Source organism: Rissa tridactyla, chromosome 7 (assembly GCF_028500815.1).
Source record: "Rissa tridactyla isolate bRisTri1 chromosome 7, bRisTri1.patW.cur.20221130, whole genome shotgun sequence".
NCBI classification, from domain to species: domain Eukaryota; kingdom Metazoa; phylum Chordata; class Aves; order Charadriiformes; family Laridae; genus Rissa; species Rissa tridactyla.
Window position 1 is genome coordinate 25,160,276 of NC_071472.1, and position 19,507 is coordinate 25,179,782.

General features: G+C 40.0%; 1 protein-coding gene across 13 annotated transcripts in view; it reads left to right on the forward strand.

Moving 5' to 3' along the window:
• Window positions 1-19,507, forward strand: part of METAP1D (methionyl aminopeptidase type 1D, mitochondrial) — a 51,140-nt gene that overhangs the window by 11,844 nt on the left and 19,789 nt on the right. For 3 of the 13 annotated variants that reach the window (XR_008467597.1, XM_054207950.1, XM_054207948.1), the window contains exon 2: window positions 17,412-17,520. The exons of 1 other annotated variant lie outside the window; for it this stretch is intronic. Coding sequence is in view for 11 of the 12 variants with exons in the window: in XM_054207950.1 (XP_054063925.1) it covers window positions 17,412-17,520 (109 nt within the window). In the remaining variant the exon portion in view is untranslated. Of the gene's footprint in view, window positions 1-497; window positions 624-12,022; window positions 12,451-14,174; window positions 14,341-15,374; window positions 15,481-17,353; window positions 17,521-19,507 lie in introns of those variants that run through there. 9 more of the 13 variants (XM_054207949.1, XM_054207958.1, XM_054207951.1 and 6 more) reach the window with 8 other exon arrangements.

The following is a 19,507-nucleotide window of genomic DNA, read 5'->3' on the forward strand; positions in this document are numbered from 1 at the left end:
TTTTTCTAGTCACCAGCAAGGGAGAGAGTTACTGTTCTTGCTAGACAGAGTTCATTCTAAGTTTTTGATGGTTAGAGAATGCCTGAGGAGTGAAGCTAAGTTGTTTTCTCGCATTGTGGCCATAGTCGGAGGCCTCGGGCTTTAGGTTTCTGTTGTCTGAATTGTAGGAGTCTCCTGCCCTGGAGACTGCAGCAGTTTGAGAAATAAGTAAGGGAGAGGGAGAGGCTTTTGCCAACACAGAGGCTTCCTCAGCTCACTGCTTGGTGGTGAATCACGTAGGTGAACCTACATCGTGAGTCTCACCTTGGTGTCTTGTGAACTTCCCGCTTCCTCGAGTCGGTGGTCCTGGTGGGAGATAGCGTTCCTTGGGAGCTCGCCTTGCTGTCGGGAACAGGAGTCTCTCCTGCTAGTCTGCCGCCATCCTTCCGCAGTAAGATAAGTTCTACGGCTGCGTGTCTGAAGAGAAGGCATGATCTCAACACAGGACAGGGCTCAGGTCCTCTACGGGACTCGTAGCCAGGAGCCAGGGATCTGGGGGCTGGTGGCGTGCATGGCCTTGGATAAGCCGTTGAACTTTCTGTGTCTTTCTACATCTACAATGGAGATATTTATCTACCTTGCAGGTGCGTTGGTTGAGATTAATGAGTTGTTTGTAAAGCACTTTGAAGATGAAAAGCACTATAAAAATGCTAAGTATTATTATGTATGAGCTCTTGAGTGCATAATGGCTGTTTGCCTGCCAGTATTTAAAGCAATTTGTTGTGCACTAAGTATGAAAGGCACTGTATGGATTCAAGTTCTAGTTTCCATTTAAGAAAAGTAACTTTTATTTTGTGTCAGCAGTTCAGGTCACACCACTGGTCTTTGGTGTTATCTAGAGGGAAAACAGACTCTAGAAGACTTTTTAAGAGGAACCATTTAAAAACTTTTAAACCCAGATTATTATATAATAAGGGTTTCTTCTCAATTGGTCATTTCTTACCCTCACTATAAGTCTTGGGTTTTGTTTGTTCACATCTTCTGCCTTCTCCCATTTTGCCAAATGCTTCTTCTGTCCCTTCATACACTTCTGTCTGAACTGCCGTAACTTTTATCTCCCCGACCTTTCCATCCATCTCCACAGTTGTCACCAAAGCTCCTGTTCTTTGTGCTGCTTCTGCTCGGCGGCTCTTGACATGTTGCACATGTTTCCTCACCACTTCATCTTTGGTCATTCCTGCACGCAGGTTTCCCCTGCACTCCTGCCCTGAGGAGTCTCTCGCCCCAGGTGCTCGCTGCACGGTACGGTGCTCTTCTTCAGGATGCTTCTCTAATAAATGTCAGAGCTGCCTGTTGGACAGGCAAACACATCCACAGAAGGGGTAACGCTGATCTGTGTTAGAGAGCAGACTTCCCTGTCTGTGACCTCTTGGTTAGGTGATCTTCATGCTTTTTGAGCATGGGTTTTTCTAAGCATCCTCCAGTGGTGATGTGGACTCCCATGTCAGGAGCTGAAACAAATCGATAATGAACTTGTTTTCTAAAAAAAAAAAAGTCTTTGTATGTGGCCATCAAATTCTCAGGTTTCCCCAAATCACAGGTTGAAAACAGCTGTGTCTTCTTTATCGTGTATCGGCACCATATAGTCTGTCCAGCTTGGATAATAAAATACTCGCTTTGGCCCAATCTTGGTTTACTGCATTGGGTTAGAGATGTGAAAGAAACAAACACCTCATCTTAAATAGGTTCACACTCATATATAATTACTTAAGTGCAGTCCCCTTCACTTTATAAGGTGTGTCACATAACCAGACCAGTGCGTGTTTTAATTGTAAGAGTAAAATGCAAGAGAGTAGGCATGAAAATTCCTATACCACAGAGCAAGGGCTTGTAGTTTATTGGATGCAATTCAGGCAGAAAAATATAGTATGTGGCTATGTTTAGTATGACAAGAAGTGTCAGGATTCTCTATTTTGTCCTAGTTATTGCATTATCTTGCTATGTTTTTAAAAGGATCTAGGAAAAATAATTTAAGGTAATATATACAAGCTGAACTGTTAATTGGCAAAGGGCTTTATCCGTATGATAACCGGCTGTTGCTCAAAGGTAGTTACAACAGATGTTCCTGAACAAGGGAAGTTTGAATTTATTTTTTTTATTATTCCTTTAAGATAGTTCATATTAAAAACATTATTTGAGTGGAAAACAATCTGGAAATGTTTTATGACATAGAAACAAAGTATGTAATGTTTGTTTGTTTATTTTGTTAAATGACTTGTTCCGTGGGGAGTTCTCCTTTTAGAGCTGTTGTCCTTTCCAAATCAGTAGATGTGTTTCCCTTAAGTTCTTAATTTCCAAACAAAGAGGAAAATGTTGGAAACCAAGTGTTCAACAAACTGCCCTGCTGCACGGAAGCCTTAGAAAAGAGGAATAAAGGGCTCTTCAGAGCTCCTCAAAGGTCTTTTGGCAGGCATACTCTGTAGCGTGCAGCCTGAGAAAACTTTCATGAGTGTTTTTGAAAGTCACACTGTTCTCTTTCGAGTTTAGACGATAAATAACCAGCCACTCCAACCAGCTGTATAAAGTCTCCAACTTTCACATTTTAAAGATGTTTACCCTCAGGTATTTATGGTTAAAATACCTGTTCAAAGCTATGTTTCAATTTCAGATCAAGCTCATTTTGAACCATGAAGGACTGCTGCAGTAATGAACACAATCGAAATTTACACGTTAATGCTTATGGCGTATCAGATGTTCTCTAAAGGAACCTGTACACTTCTCAGATTATCTGTTTCATGTCAGTGGTACATAAACTTAAATTAGGTCCTGCCTTATGTATTTTTTTTTAATTATGAAAGTCAACAGATGTGGCATAACACTGAAAGAAAATGGCAAAGAAATCGTTAGTTTCTCACATAAATTCCAGCTGTTCAGTCTCGGATTTTCAGATAGGCACAGGGGAAGATGGAGTTGGAAAAAAGCAACAGTGGGCTCCTGACCTCCTTTCACAAATTATAAAAATTAGGTGCTTTATGTAATAGATGGAGCAGTCACTGCAGATCTGCTTGTATGCCGCTTGGGTTCGTAGCGCTTGAACGTGCTTGTAAACTTTATCTAGAGTTGTTGAGTTGAGGTCCTTCGCCACTGGACAAAGTGGATAGTCATCTCGCAATGATGTCTTGGTTTGACACCAAGATGAGGTGGTGCCCACGGTGGTTTGTGCAGGTCTGAGAATCGAGTCACTCTCTTGCATCGTGGATGAAGTGGTAGGCAGTGACGAGTCTTAATTTCATTGCCATGTCCATTCTGAACTAACACCTGTGAGGTGACTAGGCAGGTCTCACCTCTCCGACCTATTTCTGGTTGTTCTGCACTGATTATTATTAACGTAATTCTTATGGTTCATCACAGAGACTTAAAGGAAATTAGTGTTCTTTAAAGAAAGAAATAAAGTAGTGGGACTTGCCTGCGTTTATAAAGCTTTATTCATGCTCTGGCACACCTTACAAGTTCAGCAGAAGCTCAGCTCATGAGAAGAGTTCTCTTCTGGGAAAGCTTAAATCTGTTCCTAGGAAAGATCAAATTGTACCATCAAGAATTATTTTGCTGGTGTAGCTCTGTCCCGGTGGTTTTCTGAGTGCTATTGTTACATTGTCTAAGTGTTTTGGGTTATGAATTACTCTCCTTAACTAATACATGTTTTGTGGCAAAACTTTAATTGCAGAGCAACCCAAAGACTGCAGGAGAAGTAGCAGTTTCTAAAACCTGCTTGATAGAGACAGTCTTGCTTTTGTTCATTTGCGGTCTGTTTTGTCCAAATAATTCTTTTGTAAAAACTGTTTCGCAAAATCCAGTATAGAATAAGGTACATGGTAAACAAACTTTGGCAGCTTTTGCTGCAACAGTATTCCCAGCTGTGGGAGCCAGCTGGAGGTTGCAAATGGGTTGGTGGGAGGTTGGCAGCTGGAAGTTCCACCAACTGAAAATAATCTGCTGGGGTGGCTGGGGTAAAGGCACCGGTTGTCTCCCTGTCCCCTCTGCTGTGACAAGTGTTGATGGACAACCAGCCAATGCACCATGAGCAGGCACAGCAGAGGCACAGACACATCACTTCTGCCAACTGTGCCATTGCAGGGGGAGCTGCTGCCAAAGAATCAACTTTGTTGTTGCTGTTTGCTCAGTGAATGCGAATCGGGAGCCCTCATGTTTATAAAGTTGTGGCCAGGGTCATAAAATTTGAATTCACAGTCACATCATTTTGTGGTAGGCCATGCAGGTGGATTGAAATTAACTTCCCGTTTTCCATGATTAAAATATGCAGCAGGTTTCTTCGTGCATAATTGACTGAATTAGCCAATTTGGGGATGACTTTAGAGTCAAAAGGAGTTGAGGCCTCCTTCTGTACATGTCTCGGCTATGATTTTGTCAAGAACTTCTGTTTTCACATCTCTTGTATGTTTTAATGCCAAAGCATCTCACTCAGAATTTATCCAGGTGTTGGACCAAAGTCTTCCAAGAGACAGACCAAAGATAGGAAATCCAACGCAGAGGAGCCTGGTTCTGTGTCTGGGCTTCTGCATAAAGTTGTGGGAGCACCAGCGCTCGCTCCAGAGTTGAGGCTTTTATACTCTCCCTGTCCAGCTCTATTTTATAATTCTCGTAATAATTTATAGTGCATCATGAATCACATCTGGATAGAGGTTTAATGAACAACTTCACTGACCTGATTTTTTAATTAGAAAAACAGTGCAGCTGAAATCACCAGAAAAATTGAGACAACAGTGTTTCCGCATGCAGATCTGCAGGTTTAGTGAAGCGCTGTCAAGATGGGTCTGCACTATCATCGGATTTACCAGGGGCTGCCAGGATCGCTGGCCTTTCTTAATAGCACTGATGGGTACTCCTTGCCACATGCACAGCTTTACTACTAGCCCATTTTTTATTTGTTTTTTTTTCAGTCTTCCCCATGAGCAATGCAATATGTGCCCCTATCTTGTGTGACACACGGACAGCTGTGCAGCTTTCTCTTACCAGTCATGTTAAATTTTACTCAGAAGTAACCTTTTTGTATTAAATTGAATGGGAAGCCTTTGCAAAAAAATATTTTTTTATGCAATTAATATCTTTACAAATTTCGTCTCTTGTGTCAGTTCTGCCTCTGGAGCTCTTTCTATCTGACCAAAACACCAAATAAATAAATAGATAAATGAGCTGAGTTCTGGTTGAAACTCTTCCTCACTTGCAAGCAGCTGGCTCCTGCCAGAGCAATTGGGAGATCCAGTTGGGCTCAGACACAGGTCTGTCTCTCCAGCGCGCAATTCTATCGCCAATCTGTATATTCAAACCACAATCCTGTAACAACCAAAAACAACAAAAGAGACGTGAGGTGGATGTTTGACAAATCATGCAAGACAAGCTAAAAGTTCTGAGTTGAGTTTGCAAATTAGTAATTGGTTAAGCGGGATGTCCCCATGGAGAATTTCATGGATTACTGTGCAGCTTTGCAGACAAGGTAGCTAAGCCAGCTCTCAAGAAATGCCTGTCATGTTTAGCTGGCAAGTTACATTATCTTCATCTGGTGGAAAGCAAAACATTTATTGCTTCTTATAGATTTACTATCTGCACGGAGAAGAGCTGTGGAAACCCTTTTCAGTCTAGAAAAAGGAGTTGGAGACCTAATTTCTTGTGAAGACCCTTTGCTTACTCTATCCATCTTAGAAAATCAAACAGTGGGGTAGTCCAATAAACTGTACAAAGTGAGTGAATAGCCTGGTGAAGGTAGTTTAGAAATGAAGTGTTCTTTTTTTTTTTTTAAGTTGGCCTGCATGGGGAGTTGCTGTACCTGTCCTCAGAGCACCGCAGGCAGCGGGGAGGTGGTATGGGGGTGCCCGGCACCTGTAAAGTGTGCATCAGGAGAAGGGACTGGGAGCAAGGACAAGATCTGGAGGGGAAGGGCACTGCCTAAAGTGCAACTGGACTGCACGATCCTCTCTCTAGGAATTAAGCAGGTGATGTAATTTGTGATTTATTGTCTTTGTTTCAACAAGATGAGTTCTGCTTGCAGTTCTTTCAGGAAATCTCCCATAGAGTAGCTGGGGTGTTGACCGTGGAGTATGGGGCAGTGGAGAAACCCAGAGGTCCTTCCTTACCGCTCAGGGCTCCCAGATCGCTCTTGGCATCCAGACATGACAGTTTCTCACTGGAAAGCAAGGGGCCAGAATGGGCAGGGCTGAAGCCAGTCCCAAAACCGTGCTTAACCGTGCTTTAGAAACTTGTTGAATGTCAGTTGTCTTAACTCCTTCTGACGTGCGTTACAGGGGACAGGGTGCAGGGGAAACAAGTGTGCCAGATACCAACCTGCACGTGGGTTGTCACACCATGAAATACACTGACCATGTTCCTGTTCCAGACACCTAGAACAGGTCCTCTGTGTTCCTGACACCTAGAACAGGTCATGGTGAAGACTGAACCTTTGTCATCATAGTGGTGGTTATTATTTAATTTACTGTAAATCAGCCACCAGATCACTGCCCACAGATGCCTTAGCTCTTTGCATAGTAACATCTATAAGAAGCTGTAAAGACCTCAAGTGCTGTGTCCAGTTTTGGGCCCCTTGACACAAAAAAAGACATTGAGGTGCTAGAGTGGGTCCAGAGAAGGGCAACGGAGCTGGTGAGGAGTCTGGAGCACAAGTCTTGTGCGGAGCAGCTGGGGGTGTTCAGCCTGGAGAAAAGGAGGCGGAGGGGAGACCTTCTCGCTCTCTACAACTGCCTGAAAGGAGGGTGTAGAGAGGTGGGGGTCGGTCTCTTCTCCCAAGGAACAGGCAACAGGACAAGAGGAAAAGGCCTCAAGTTGTGCCAGGATATGAGTTTAGACTGGATATTAGGAAAAATTTCTTCACTGAAAGTGTATATTAAGCATTGGAACAGGCTGCCCAGGGAAGTGGTTGGGGCACCATCCTTTGAGGTACTTAAAAAGATGGGTAGACATAGTGCTTAGTGATACGGTTTAGTGATGGTTTTTGTCAGTTAGGTTGATGGTTGGACTAGATGATCTGAAAGGTCCCTTCCAACCTAGGCGATTCCATGATTCTATGAGGATGAATGCAGAGACCGGTCACTGGTAAAGCTTAACCATCCGTTGCTGGATGTCCAGCAGCAATAAGGGAGGAGGTAAGGAATACCACTGCCTGCCTGTCCATTGCCTTGCAGCCCAGGCATCCCATCTCCGAGAAGCTCAGGCCTCCCCTGTGCTGTCCAGCAGGATCTCCCCCGTGGTATGAACAGTAGAGGAGCTTCCTGGGCAAGCTCTGCCAACCCTGGTACAACATAGTATAATCAAACGTGTCATCTGCCTTTATAGAGATTTTGTGCCACGGCAGTACTTTCATGTTTGAGGCAATCTTGATAGCTTCTTTTTTTTTTTAACCCTAATTATTGAATAAATGAGTCTGGGTGTTTGGTACCTTATCATCCTGTTACTTTTTGCCTGTTCTGTACTGAAGTTCTTTCCCTTTAGCATTTATTAGAACAGCTTCACTTTCCACAGAAGCACTGAGTTATTTATAATTTACCATTTTATTTGCAATATGCCATATATGAAATGGGCCGTAGATGATGGTTACGTGGCTTGAGAATAGAGCCCTTAATTTTGATGTGTTTTATTAACAATTGGCAATAAGTGGCCTGATCCACTGTCCTTTGACTTCAGTGTGAGTTTTCCGACAAGTGTATTTAGGCAAGAACAGCCCGGCTGCCAGCGCGGCGTCAGCAGGCAGCACGCCTTTGCATTTCAGCGCCAGTTGCCGCATCCCCATGCCAAGAACGAATTTTGCCGATTCAAATGCGCTGGGTTTGTCAACACACAGCTCCCATTGAACTTGGCGGGACAAGAATCATTCTTGGCATGGGGCCGCAGGCAGCCCCAGGGAGCGCGGCCGGCCCCGGCTGTGGCAGGAGCCGTGCACCAGCCAGAGGAGCAGCCCCCAGCCTTGGCTCCCCGCTTTGCCAGGCTCCCCTCTCCCATAGCATCTCTTTGCTGCCGTTTGACTAGTGGGAAGAGTCAGTGGTAAAAAGAGATTTCCGAGCTTAGTTTTCAAGACTCTTCTTTTTTTTTTTTTCTTTTTTTTTTTTTTTTGTGGCTGTCTGGGTGATTAATGTGAATAGGAAAATACTGTTGACCCATTTAAATCATGTTAGACGACATCCATTGCTCATCTGCATAATGAAATACACACTGAACATTACAGCCTAAGTATAAGAGCCAGTGAACTACAAAAATAATATTTTACTCATTTAGGTTATGAAGTAAAATATAGGACATTAGTACTAATCATAGTATTAAATTTTAAGCCATGCAAATTGTAATTGTCAGTGAAAAAGAACTATAAGTTGAAAAGGCTATTAGCATTTCAGCTTTAACAGTTAATTTGAGTAATTTTTTTTTTCTGGTGTGCAGCTTAGAAAAGTCTGTATGCAAAACATTTAATATTAAGTGCAGGAGTGTGTGCTTTATATCATTATTTAATTTCAATCATTAAAGAAATGTTAGAAATATTAATTTGCAGTATTAAAATGTATTAACATTTTATATTACAAAGAGTAAACCCTAATCTTTACTTGGATAAAATCAAATCTAAAAGGTAAATTACTAGTAACTGAGAGATGAAATAATTTTAAGCATTTATTTAAGTACCAAAGCAAAAACCTGAAGCCTTTAAAAATATGGATTTTGTCAAATAGAAACATCATTTTCAGCATTTTAAACTAAATGCAAATTTTTAAGTACTGAATTTAGACTGTCGGGTTTCTATGGTTACCTACCTTTCCAGCAGTTTGGTGAGATGTGTAAATAGGCCTCTGAGTCACTTGTAATTATTTGTTTTTTGTTTGTTATAGTTGTAATTCTGTGTTCAGTTTGAATCTAATTTAGTTCACACCACATGCTTTGGTTTATGTATATTTTAGTGCATATGATTGACAGTGATTGAGCATTTCTTATGGAGTGCTTGTTTTTTTTGTCATAAGTGATGTATGTTGGTACTTCTGAAAATGTAAACAACTTCTTCCTGTATCACTGTTTGATAAACAGGGACTTTTATGATAAGAAAGAGGTCTTTGTAAATGTTAAGCAAGGAGATAAGTGAAAGGTTTTAAAAAAAAAATTAAAACAGCTCCCAAAAATTATATCGTACTCTTCCAAATTCAATCTGTAACCCTATCATTATAATTCATTCAGTGACCCAAATGTCTCATATTTATGAATAAGCTTCCAAGTTACGCATTAATAGCACATACTAATGACTGACAGGTTTAAAAATAAATGCTTTAATAAGGATGCTACAAGTTATCTGCAGCAAGCTCTTGATTGGAACATCTTCCTTGTGCAGATCATCTTCTTGGATAAAAAGCTAAGAGCTTATCTTCACCACCACCACGGTAGTTTAGTAGAAACAGCTGTAAACTATTACCCCTCTCTGCTCATATATTTTGAAGTCCAGGTTGTAGGATGTAATTTCCCAACCTTGCACTCTTCACTCTAGCGAAGGACACGTACGTATTTTCTCAGTAAAACTCACTGTCCTAATGTAACTTGTGTTTCCATGTGAAAATGGGTCAATACAAGTGATTAACAACATTTAATACAAGGCAAGAAACACCGCTAACTGTCATTCTTCCAAATGGGTAGTAATGTAATCTTATTTAATAAAATAAGGTATTCATCCCCCAAAATTGCTAGAAGTGTACACTTCTTTAATTTTGAGATAAGACTGACTTAACGATTCAGAAATCATGTTGTATCCTTAGAGATTCGGATGCAGGTGTATTGAAAATAATGACTGCAATGGGTCTTATATTTTGGGGGGGGGAAGACTCCGGCTGCCCGTTCTCTTCCCATGTCTCAAGCTACGCGGAAAACCCTGATAGGATGTTCAGGAGCACTCCGAAATTTTCTATGCAAAGATTACTCTTATTTCAGCAGCCCTGGATACCCACTGAAAGGGTTTCTGTGGGAAGCATGTTTTTTTGTGGTGATTCAGACATATTTTTTCCATCTCAGGTGGAAATTTAAGAGGTTAAAGTAGGATTTATTTTTAACATTTAATACCGTATCAGGCGTGTGTATGGGACATAAACATGCCAGTTGAAAAACAGTTGTTTCACAGAGCACCTGAAAAGATTTTATCCCAGTAGGATTCGATGAATGTTAAAGCCGTGGGTGGGTGCATATTAACAACAAGATCCAGTATTGTGCGTTGTGTGTAAGGACTATTTGAATAGCTTATTATTTTAATCTGAAACAACTGCTATTTTTTAAACTGAGTAACTTGTTCCAGCAGTTGTTACTTTCCTACAAAATCAAAATAATGAATGCAATAACCAATCTTTCAAGAGAAAGTAATTCCTCTGATCTTTTAAAAAACCTAAAGACAGATCGAGAGTGACTGAAAGATGTATTTAAATACGCAAACCTGAGCAGATATGTTTCTCGCTCTGATTTATTCACTTTATGATAATTAATTTACTCAATATAGGAATGCAGTAACATAAGAGGAATGTTTCTCCTGCTAGTCACAGAAGTTGAAACTTGCCAGATGCTGTGATCTGGAGCCTGAATTCCCCTGATATTAACTGTGTGTGAAACTCTTAATATTGCTTTGTCCAGCTTTGGTACCCAACTTGTTTCATTTTGCTGTGATACTGCTTTAGGCAACAGTTTCTTTTTTATTTTCTACTTGTGTTATTCTACTGGAGAGAGAAAATGTAGTGGAAATAACACTAGGATGGAAGGCTCTTTTGGAGAACTGCAATGCCCTCTTCACAAAGTTAAGCCTGTGCGGCCCAGTCCCATTTTCTGTAATAGACAATTAATTTCCTTTGGTATCTGAGCGAATATCATTCAGATATAGTTAGATTGTACTCTGTATTTTTTAAATCCTGTAATAAAATGGGAAAGTGCTATTTAATGATACCAGAATTTTACTCAGTCAGTGAATTTATTTCTTATACTGGCTTGGTGTAACTCTTTGTATAAATTTTTATATATATATATATATATATATATCTACAACTGCTCAATCGGTTGAAAGGTTTTTTAAGGATATAAAATTAATTTTTCCTTTTCTTCTCGTTTGTTAAAGTTTCACTGCTGATTGCTGCTGATAAAAGGTGGCATCGAGCCAGCTTCCTGAAGGAGCTATGGGGAGGGTCATGGCTTGTCATGACCTGGGCACTGTTACTTGAATGTTGTTATTATTGGGATGAAGTACCCTTAGGCTGTCATCCTTCCTGTAAATAGAAGAGGTTCTGATTCTCTGTGGTTTCCCAGTTTACCAACTTGTAGAACAGCTATTTTGTTGGCCCTAAGTTTGACTGAATAATGAATTAGAAGAATGGCGCTTTTCCAGAAGGCACTGACTGATTCATCATTTTAGCGTGCTGGTCTAGACGAAGGCATAATAAGTAAAGCCAAACGAGAACGTATTTCCGTAGAGTTTTTAAATTTACACCCTAATTAAAAAACTCATTTGTATTGGCATACAGCAAACAAATTGCCTGGTTCTGCTCTCTGTGAAGTAAGGGCAAAATTGTAATTAGCAAGGAGCATAACTGGTCCTGGGGGCCAAACTTGACTTTTTCCAGTGTGGTGGAAGAGTCCCCGTGGGGTCGCAGAGGGGCTGACTCTGCACCCCTGGAGTTGGTCGGCGTTTGGCCATTGCTTTGCTTTATTGCCTCTTATGAGAGTAACGAGAACAGCAATTCTGCTAATGCCTTTATTAACTAAACAATTTCTGTTGTTAATTTCCAGTTAATTTCAATAATTAAATGAAACAGTGCCAATTAGAATATAATGTTTGCAAGACACCAGCCTGTGTTTCGGTTTATCAGGGTACAGTCACAAGGATGCTGTTGTCGAGGTTTTCACCAATGCATTGCTGTTATAACTGAAAGTCACATCTATCCTGATGAATATTTCATTTCCCCAATCATGCTATTAAAAACGGAGTGTTTTTACCCTTTCATTTCTGTTTTCTCTTTTCCAGTACCATCATGACAGCTGTGGCTGCGTCCTGTTTACAAATTGCTGCGAGTCGCATTTTCAGTACTCCTTGTGGGTTTTGCTTTCCCCTAATATGGGCAATTAGGAGGAAATATTTCTCACGAGCATGGAGCTCTTCTCCTTGTAATGACATAGTCCTGCAATCCAGGAAACAGTGCTGCATGGTGTCCATGTCCACGATTTCCTGATGTGGGAAAAACGTGTGGAAAGCATCTGGAGAGGAGGAGACCCCCTTTACCAGCTTGTTTCCTGTAAGCGAAATTGGAAGACCTTGTCTGTGCAAATAGATTTCAAAATAGAGGCTGCCCTTTGACTGTCTCCATAATTACACAGCGCTCTCTGTATTTTATTTGGCTGCCAGAGCAGTTAACCCCTGGAAGTAAGGGGCTGATGATGGCGTGACCAGCACGGGTATGCAGACATGACCATGTGAATACACTCTTGTTTGGAGAAGCCTGTCGTTAAGACCTCGTTACAATATACTTTTACCAAATTTAAAAATTATTACATGTTGGGTTATGTTGATTAAGATACGTTATATCCTTAATGTACAGAAAACGTGGAGATATTAGTTGCGAAAAAGGAAAAAAAAAGAAACAGAAAAAAGTTATTTCGTGGCTTTGATGTAATCAACATCTGTCAACAGAATGAATTTGCTTTTGTTTAATTTCAAGGGCTCTTGTTCTTCTACTTTGCCCAATCAGTTTCAACTTCTGCCTCAGGCATTTCCCTATGTTGTTTTTTTTTTCCCCCCTTTTTTTTTATAGCAAATGCACAGGTTATTGCCTGTGAAATGTGAGCTGCTCTTCTGCTACACAGGTTACACGGGCTTGGAGAGAACCTTTAATCTTTCCCATCCTATTTTTGAAGCTTGGATGTGCCTTTGCAACATGGGGATTACAAAGTCAGTGTTTTATTAGACAGTTAGAATTACAATTATAAGTAAAGATCTTGCAAACTGCAACCATTGTTTCAGATTGAAAAATGGGAACATTTGGTAATTAACAGTAAAAAGCTATATATTCTTACCTAGTTGCATTGGTTGGATTCCACATATTATTACCCGTCATGATTTTTAATACTCTGCTTGAAACTTGATTCCGCTGGAGTTTCAACAAAATGTATATTTGCACAAGAAGCAAAATTATTATATAATATTAAAGTGACCTGACAAGCCAAATTAAAGATCTCTAGTATTTTACCCTCAAATGCTCATATACTGAGAAAATCTCCACAGTCTTTTTTTTTTGTGGTTTTAAAAAAAAAAGTTTAAATCACCTATTTTGAAAAGAATTATCAGAACAATGCTTTTTATGTTCTTAATTGTTCATATATATTAAGTAAGATTTACTTTATCAAGAGGAAGTTGATTTTATTTCCTAAATGGGTTGTATATTAATTCTTGAAATCCTAAATAACTTTGGTACTGTATTTCTGTTGATACTATGGCTAAATTATTTTCAAATATGTTAATTTTATTTCTTGGCTTGTTTAATATGTACCCTTGTATTTACTGTACCTTAGAAGTGTCGTGAAGTTTATCCTTTGGTAACATTTTTGCTAATGGCTTGGAAATTTGAAGTCTTCCATAAATAAATACCAAAAAGATATTTGCTAACAATCCCATATGATGAATCATACAGATGAGCCGTGTTTTGCATGGCTACCCCACACCTCATTCATTGAAAACATAGCTGATAAAGTGCTGTAACTGTTAAACAAGAAGCATTAGAAAAGTGCTTATGTGAGAGTTCGTTTCCAACATCTCCCTTTAAAAATACTTCTTGACCAGAGGAAAATCACATTTAAATGACTAAAATCAACTTAATTAAGGGTCATTAATAGAGATACACATAAAAAACTCTCTACTCTGTGAGTGAAATGGGAGCATTTCATTATATAGTGTAGCATGCATGAACAGATAACAATTAAAATAGACCTAGAGTAAAAGGCTAATAAATATAGGGCACATTGTGCTGCAAAATCAGTCACTTAAAATGTTCCCACCCATCATCATACTCGAATTCTGTATTCAGCCCCTTTGGCTGGCTCGTTTGGAAGAAAACATAATTTCCACACAAGATAAATTCATCTGGTAATTCACAAAAGCTCACGGCGCATATTTATATTATTAGTACAAATTAAGGTCTGGAAGGTGTGCTGAGGAATCCAGCAGCTCCGGCGGGACATGCGTGCATACGGATGGCACGGTGTGATTCACTCTCGAGTCAGAGGAGCAGTTGCCTGTAATTTTCTGCGCTCGCTACATCGGATCTGCCGGGGTGCGATTCAGTAACGCTGGTAATAATTCTCCTTATGGCAGCTGATAGTAAATAACTCTGTTATTCGTGGCAAGTGACGCAGCCTTGCTGTTGGGGGAGAAAAGAAAGGCGGAAAGGGTCAACTTTGCATCCCGGCTGTGCTGGTGTGTTACTGGGCTACCCAGCTGCGAATGCCGGGCTCTCTCCGACAGCTGCAGTTTCCACTGGAAGCTGCACAAATCCCATGCATTTATGAACTACCTTACAGTAATTAATATACACAGAAAGCCGAACAAAAAGGATGTGCTTGAGCGCCGGTGTCGCAGAAGTAAATAAGGCACTGAGAGAAGCTTTGATAGGTGTAAGGGATGGGGAGGAGGGAATATCTGAGCCAGACTTGGAGAATACAGCCAGTTGTTCCTGTCTCCGGTGATTGATGATGTTGCTATATCGAATTAGCTGTGAATATGGGAGCTTACAAAATAAAAGGAGCTGTGGAGACATTAGGAGGGCCTTCTTAAGGACGGAAGTGTGTGGATGGAGTCCAGATTTTCATTATAAAACAGTAACTTCGTTATATTCTAATGCCGTTTTATTTCATTTCATTTTATTTTTACTTTGTAGGAGAATGTTTTCTGCTATAATTTTTTTATATTTCAAATAAAGGTTCAGTTGTCCTGTGTTTATAGTTTTTGTGATGTATTTTAGGAGTCGTATTATAACTATGGTGATATTTATTTGGTTGCTGCATTTCACCTGCTCAAGTATTAGATATTTTTGTATGCGTCTGGTTTATAATGAGTAGTTAGTAGAATAACAACAGACTATAGTATCTTATTATCCTGTTATCTTGTGACAACACTTACAGTGTATCTTCGGGAGAACAGAGGTAAAAATTTTATTCCAAATAAAAAGGTATCCTTTCTGAATGTGGGATAGTTGGTAGGCATGCACCCATGAATATAAACCAGTTGAATGTATTTAAGAGTGTGTGTTTTGGGACACGTGGAATTTTATTGTCGAATAATTGACAAGCACACATGCACCTTTTCTTCCTGAATTAAACTTTTACAGAGTAGACTGAGTGCCCGGGCAGTGTACCGTGTATTGAGGAGATCATTTGAAATACACATTCAGATATTGATGTCTGTGTGGACTTTCCCTGACCACATCAGTGAGTGTGGGTTTTCAATATGTTTACAATACCTTCAGCTGCGGTAAGAGCAAGGTGCTTCCACTGCGCTCTGTAAAAGAGCTACCTTAGCTTATGCTGGCGGCCTGACTGCTACTTCTGATGGCCAAAAAGTTGCTGCCTCAGCAGATTCTGTGCTTCCAGCTTCCTGAACGGGGTGCAAACCAGCCAGGGAGTTTGTAGGATGTTTTGGGCTCTCTGGATGCACTTCTACATTGTGCAGGTTAGATGGCCCAGATGTATTTTTTTTTAATTGGACAGTGATTTTTTTCTTGTGAAGGAAACCCTACGAAAGCAGTAGATGATGAGGTTGTTGGTTAAAGGACAATTAAAATACCACCAAACCAATCCATCCTCTGTTAACTGGGCAGCTCCACTGCCATGGAGACGCTTGAAGCAGGCAACTTCCATTGGGGTACCTAGGTTATACTGAGAGCTTGATCTGAGCCTCGCTTGTCGACTCTGCCTTATTGCTTAAAAACGATTTTGGAAAACAGTAAAAGTTTTCTTGCATTGAGTTAAAGCTTTTGTTATACAAATTCAGATATTGGTAACTAAACGTATCACTGATCAGGGTGCAAAGAGACAGTCAGGAACATTTCTAAAGCAAACCTCATGCAACTATTTCATTCATTCTGGGTTTTGGGACATAAAAACATACAAGATATGAAAGAAGTTGTTCTTAAAAAAAATCATTTTTACACAGTTACAAAGTATGCAGTAGATTAATGTCTTAATTTCTGTGATATAAAAATGTTTAGTTACTTCTATATAAACAAAAACACATTCTTTTTACTGAAGAGTAATTATCTGTATGTGTTACTCGCCACAAAAAATTGCTTTTGTGTTTGTATACATATGACATTTTTCAGAAGCAGATTAACTATTATGCGAAACTTAGGTTTCAAAAAACCCCTCTGTTGAGCTTGTAGAATGTTTGAGTAATGGAAATATGCACTATGTGTAATTGTAGTTTAATTGAGCGGTGTCAATAATCCTTTTGAATTTAGTATGTTTCCAGGTTTTCATGCTCTCTTTGTCTTTTGTGATGCATTATTTTGGTTTTGATGTGTCTGACAACCCTTGGGCCTCAATGCCCTTTTTTTCCCCTTTTTTCTTTCTTTTTTTTTTGACGGTGGCAAAATGTGTCATTGCCCAATAACTAAGTTGGGGCAATGAACTGGCTAATGAACTGTAGTTCTGAATTCCCATGTGAATTAAATGGAAATCTGATTTGAATATTCCAAGTCAATTACAAATTTTATTCCCTTCAATTGCTTTTGGCCAAGTTAGGGGTATCTCTTGAAGTCTGTTCTGTTGCCCTGCTGGACAGGACAAATTGAACCCTCTTCCTTGTGTCTTGGCGCAATTAATGAGCGCAACATGGTTGTGCTCAAATCTGTAACCAGTTCTGCAAAAATACAGGTGACAATATTGTCTGAAATCAACATTAAATCATTTTTTCCTCCTCTTTTCTTGCTGTTGTCCCTTTTTCACGGTTTCTCCATGCTTTGAACAGTGCAGCTTTTAGCCGTGCAAATTGCTACAAGCAGGGGCCGGTTGGAGCGTCACTCCTGGCCGTAAGCTTTGGGGAATTTACCCACGCTACTTTGTAATACATCAAATGAAAATAGATCTGGTATTTTATAAAGTGTCAAAGTATTGTTTGGGGAGGTTTCTTGTTGTCATTGCTTCTCGGTGTTAATGCTCACTCTTTAACAGTACAAGGCTTGAACTACCCTTGGCTACTACATGAGTTCTGTGGTTTGTTTTACGTGATGCCCTTCTTTTTGCGTACTTTCCATTTTGTAAAGTGGTAGTAGAAAAAAATGTTAACCATTTTTAACTTATCTGTTAACAGGTTCTGTGACTGGCTGCCACATAATCTTTTCTTTGTGCAATCGTATCTACCTGCACAGGCAGCCAAGCAATCAACAGCGAAGATGCTCCTTTTTTCAGGGACAAAGAAACGCTGCTTATAGTATAGTTTGGCCAGCCATGGTTTCTCCAGCTCACCCAGTTCCTAAGGTACTGCAATTTCTATTATCCAATCTGTTCTTCAGTCAATATAGAGTTCGACTGCAGGCATGATCAAGTGTATTCCTTGTCCGACAGCTGGGGATTTGGATCACTGTCCTGTTGCTTGGTCTGGTATTTGAAATAGCAGCACTGATGAGAGAAGTTTTCCATTGCCTACCGTGTTAAACACAGTGGCATATCTAGTCATAAGGCAGTTTAAACCCGGGGCTTGTTCAGTCATGGTAGTATAAACATGCAATATTAGAATCATCTGTCAACACTTAATGCTTCTGGGTCCAGATTCTCTTTTTGGACAGACAGTCCTACCAAAAGTCAGTAGGAAGCATTCATGATCATCGGAGTCCTTTTCTAGCAGGCTAATTATAAAAATGTTTATATTTTGCTGAAGGTTCTGTTAATTGGTTATGTCAGATTTAGGAAGAGAAATGTCCAATACCTGCTGGTAGCTGCCCCGCAACGACACTGCACGCTATAAACTCATGTTTACTATGAGTGGGTTTTTTTCTTGCAACATATACTTTTATTTTTATTTGCTTTAGAGCTAAAAGGAACTTTTTCATGCAATTTTAGCATGTGTTCCACTACTGGTTTCCATTATTTGTTTTTTTCTTTCTTTTTTTTTCACGTTTAATTACAGCATACAGATTAACTGTGCAGTGTCTTTCCTTTAGCCAAAAATAAAACCAAAGTACCCTTACTAAACAGTGCTTTTCAGGATGGGTATTAGCACTTTTTTTAAATTGTCCTTTTCATTTTATTATGGATTTCTGTTGCAAACTATAGAGTATTTCCATGGGCCAGAAAAAAGTTGTTAGATAGAAAAGCAGATAAGGATGCTGGATGTAGAGCTCTCACACCTAAGAGGCTGTGGAAGCTCTGTGTGCAGGGAGAACACAGGATTACATGCTTTATATATTTTCAAATATTTAAAAATTGTAGAAAGTTTTACAAACTTTTTTTTCTGTTTTTAGATGCTTCTTTTAGGATAAAGAGGGAGAAATATATTGTCATACTGAAAAGTTGTTTTCACAGAACAGAGTTCTCAGGCTGTCTAAAAATCAGTCCAATTCTTCAACTCTGAAAACTTGAGGGCAACGTTATTACTTTATACACAGTATACCAGAAATCACACTGAAATAACATGTGGGGGGTGGTTTTCAAGATGTTGGCGTGAAACTGTATACATAGATATTTGTACATACACTGCTTTGGGCTTGTCCTTTAACAGATCTTCCAGGTCAGCAGGGTCAGGTCTCAGCAGTTACTAGATAAGTGCCCTCCAAGGGGAAAGCCAGGGTGCTGCTATGATTTGCTAATCCAGCAAACGGTGGCGGTTTTTTTCTAAATTAAGTCCCAAAATACAGCAATAGGATGTTGTTAAGGTTGATATGCCATTAATTTGAACTAAATGTAAATATGAAATTCTGTTGACCTAAGTCCACTGAAGATAGTTTCACTTTTTATCAGCGTCGAAATGAAATACCTGTAGGAGTAACAACAGTCTTCCTATTTAACGTCCCACTAGAGCTCAGTGCCTCCCCCACTCTTCTTTATTCCTACACCCTGCTGTTGTACAGCCCAAGTGCCCGCTTTGTTTTCTGCCTGCCAACTTCATTCTGTATTTTGTGAAGTCAGTGCAAAACTCGCCCTGTGGCTGCCGATGGCAGAGAATCCGCCCGGCTGTGGTGGGCGAAGGGACTCTTCCCCAGCCGGTGAAACAGCCCAGGACCCTCCGAGAGAAAGCGCATTTCCACCTCTGTGCAAGATGTTACTGTTATTATTAGTTTGATGTGTTTATACATGTGTCATGAAACTGGTGTGGATTTTAAAAAATCAGAAATGAAATTTCGCCTCTGTACGAGGGCAGAGAACTCTGTGTGTGGAAAAAAATGAAGTTTATTGCACTTGTCTTGACACAGCTAATTGGGATACCCTTGCATAATGTTGTAGATGGACAAATTTGGGCACAGCATAT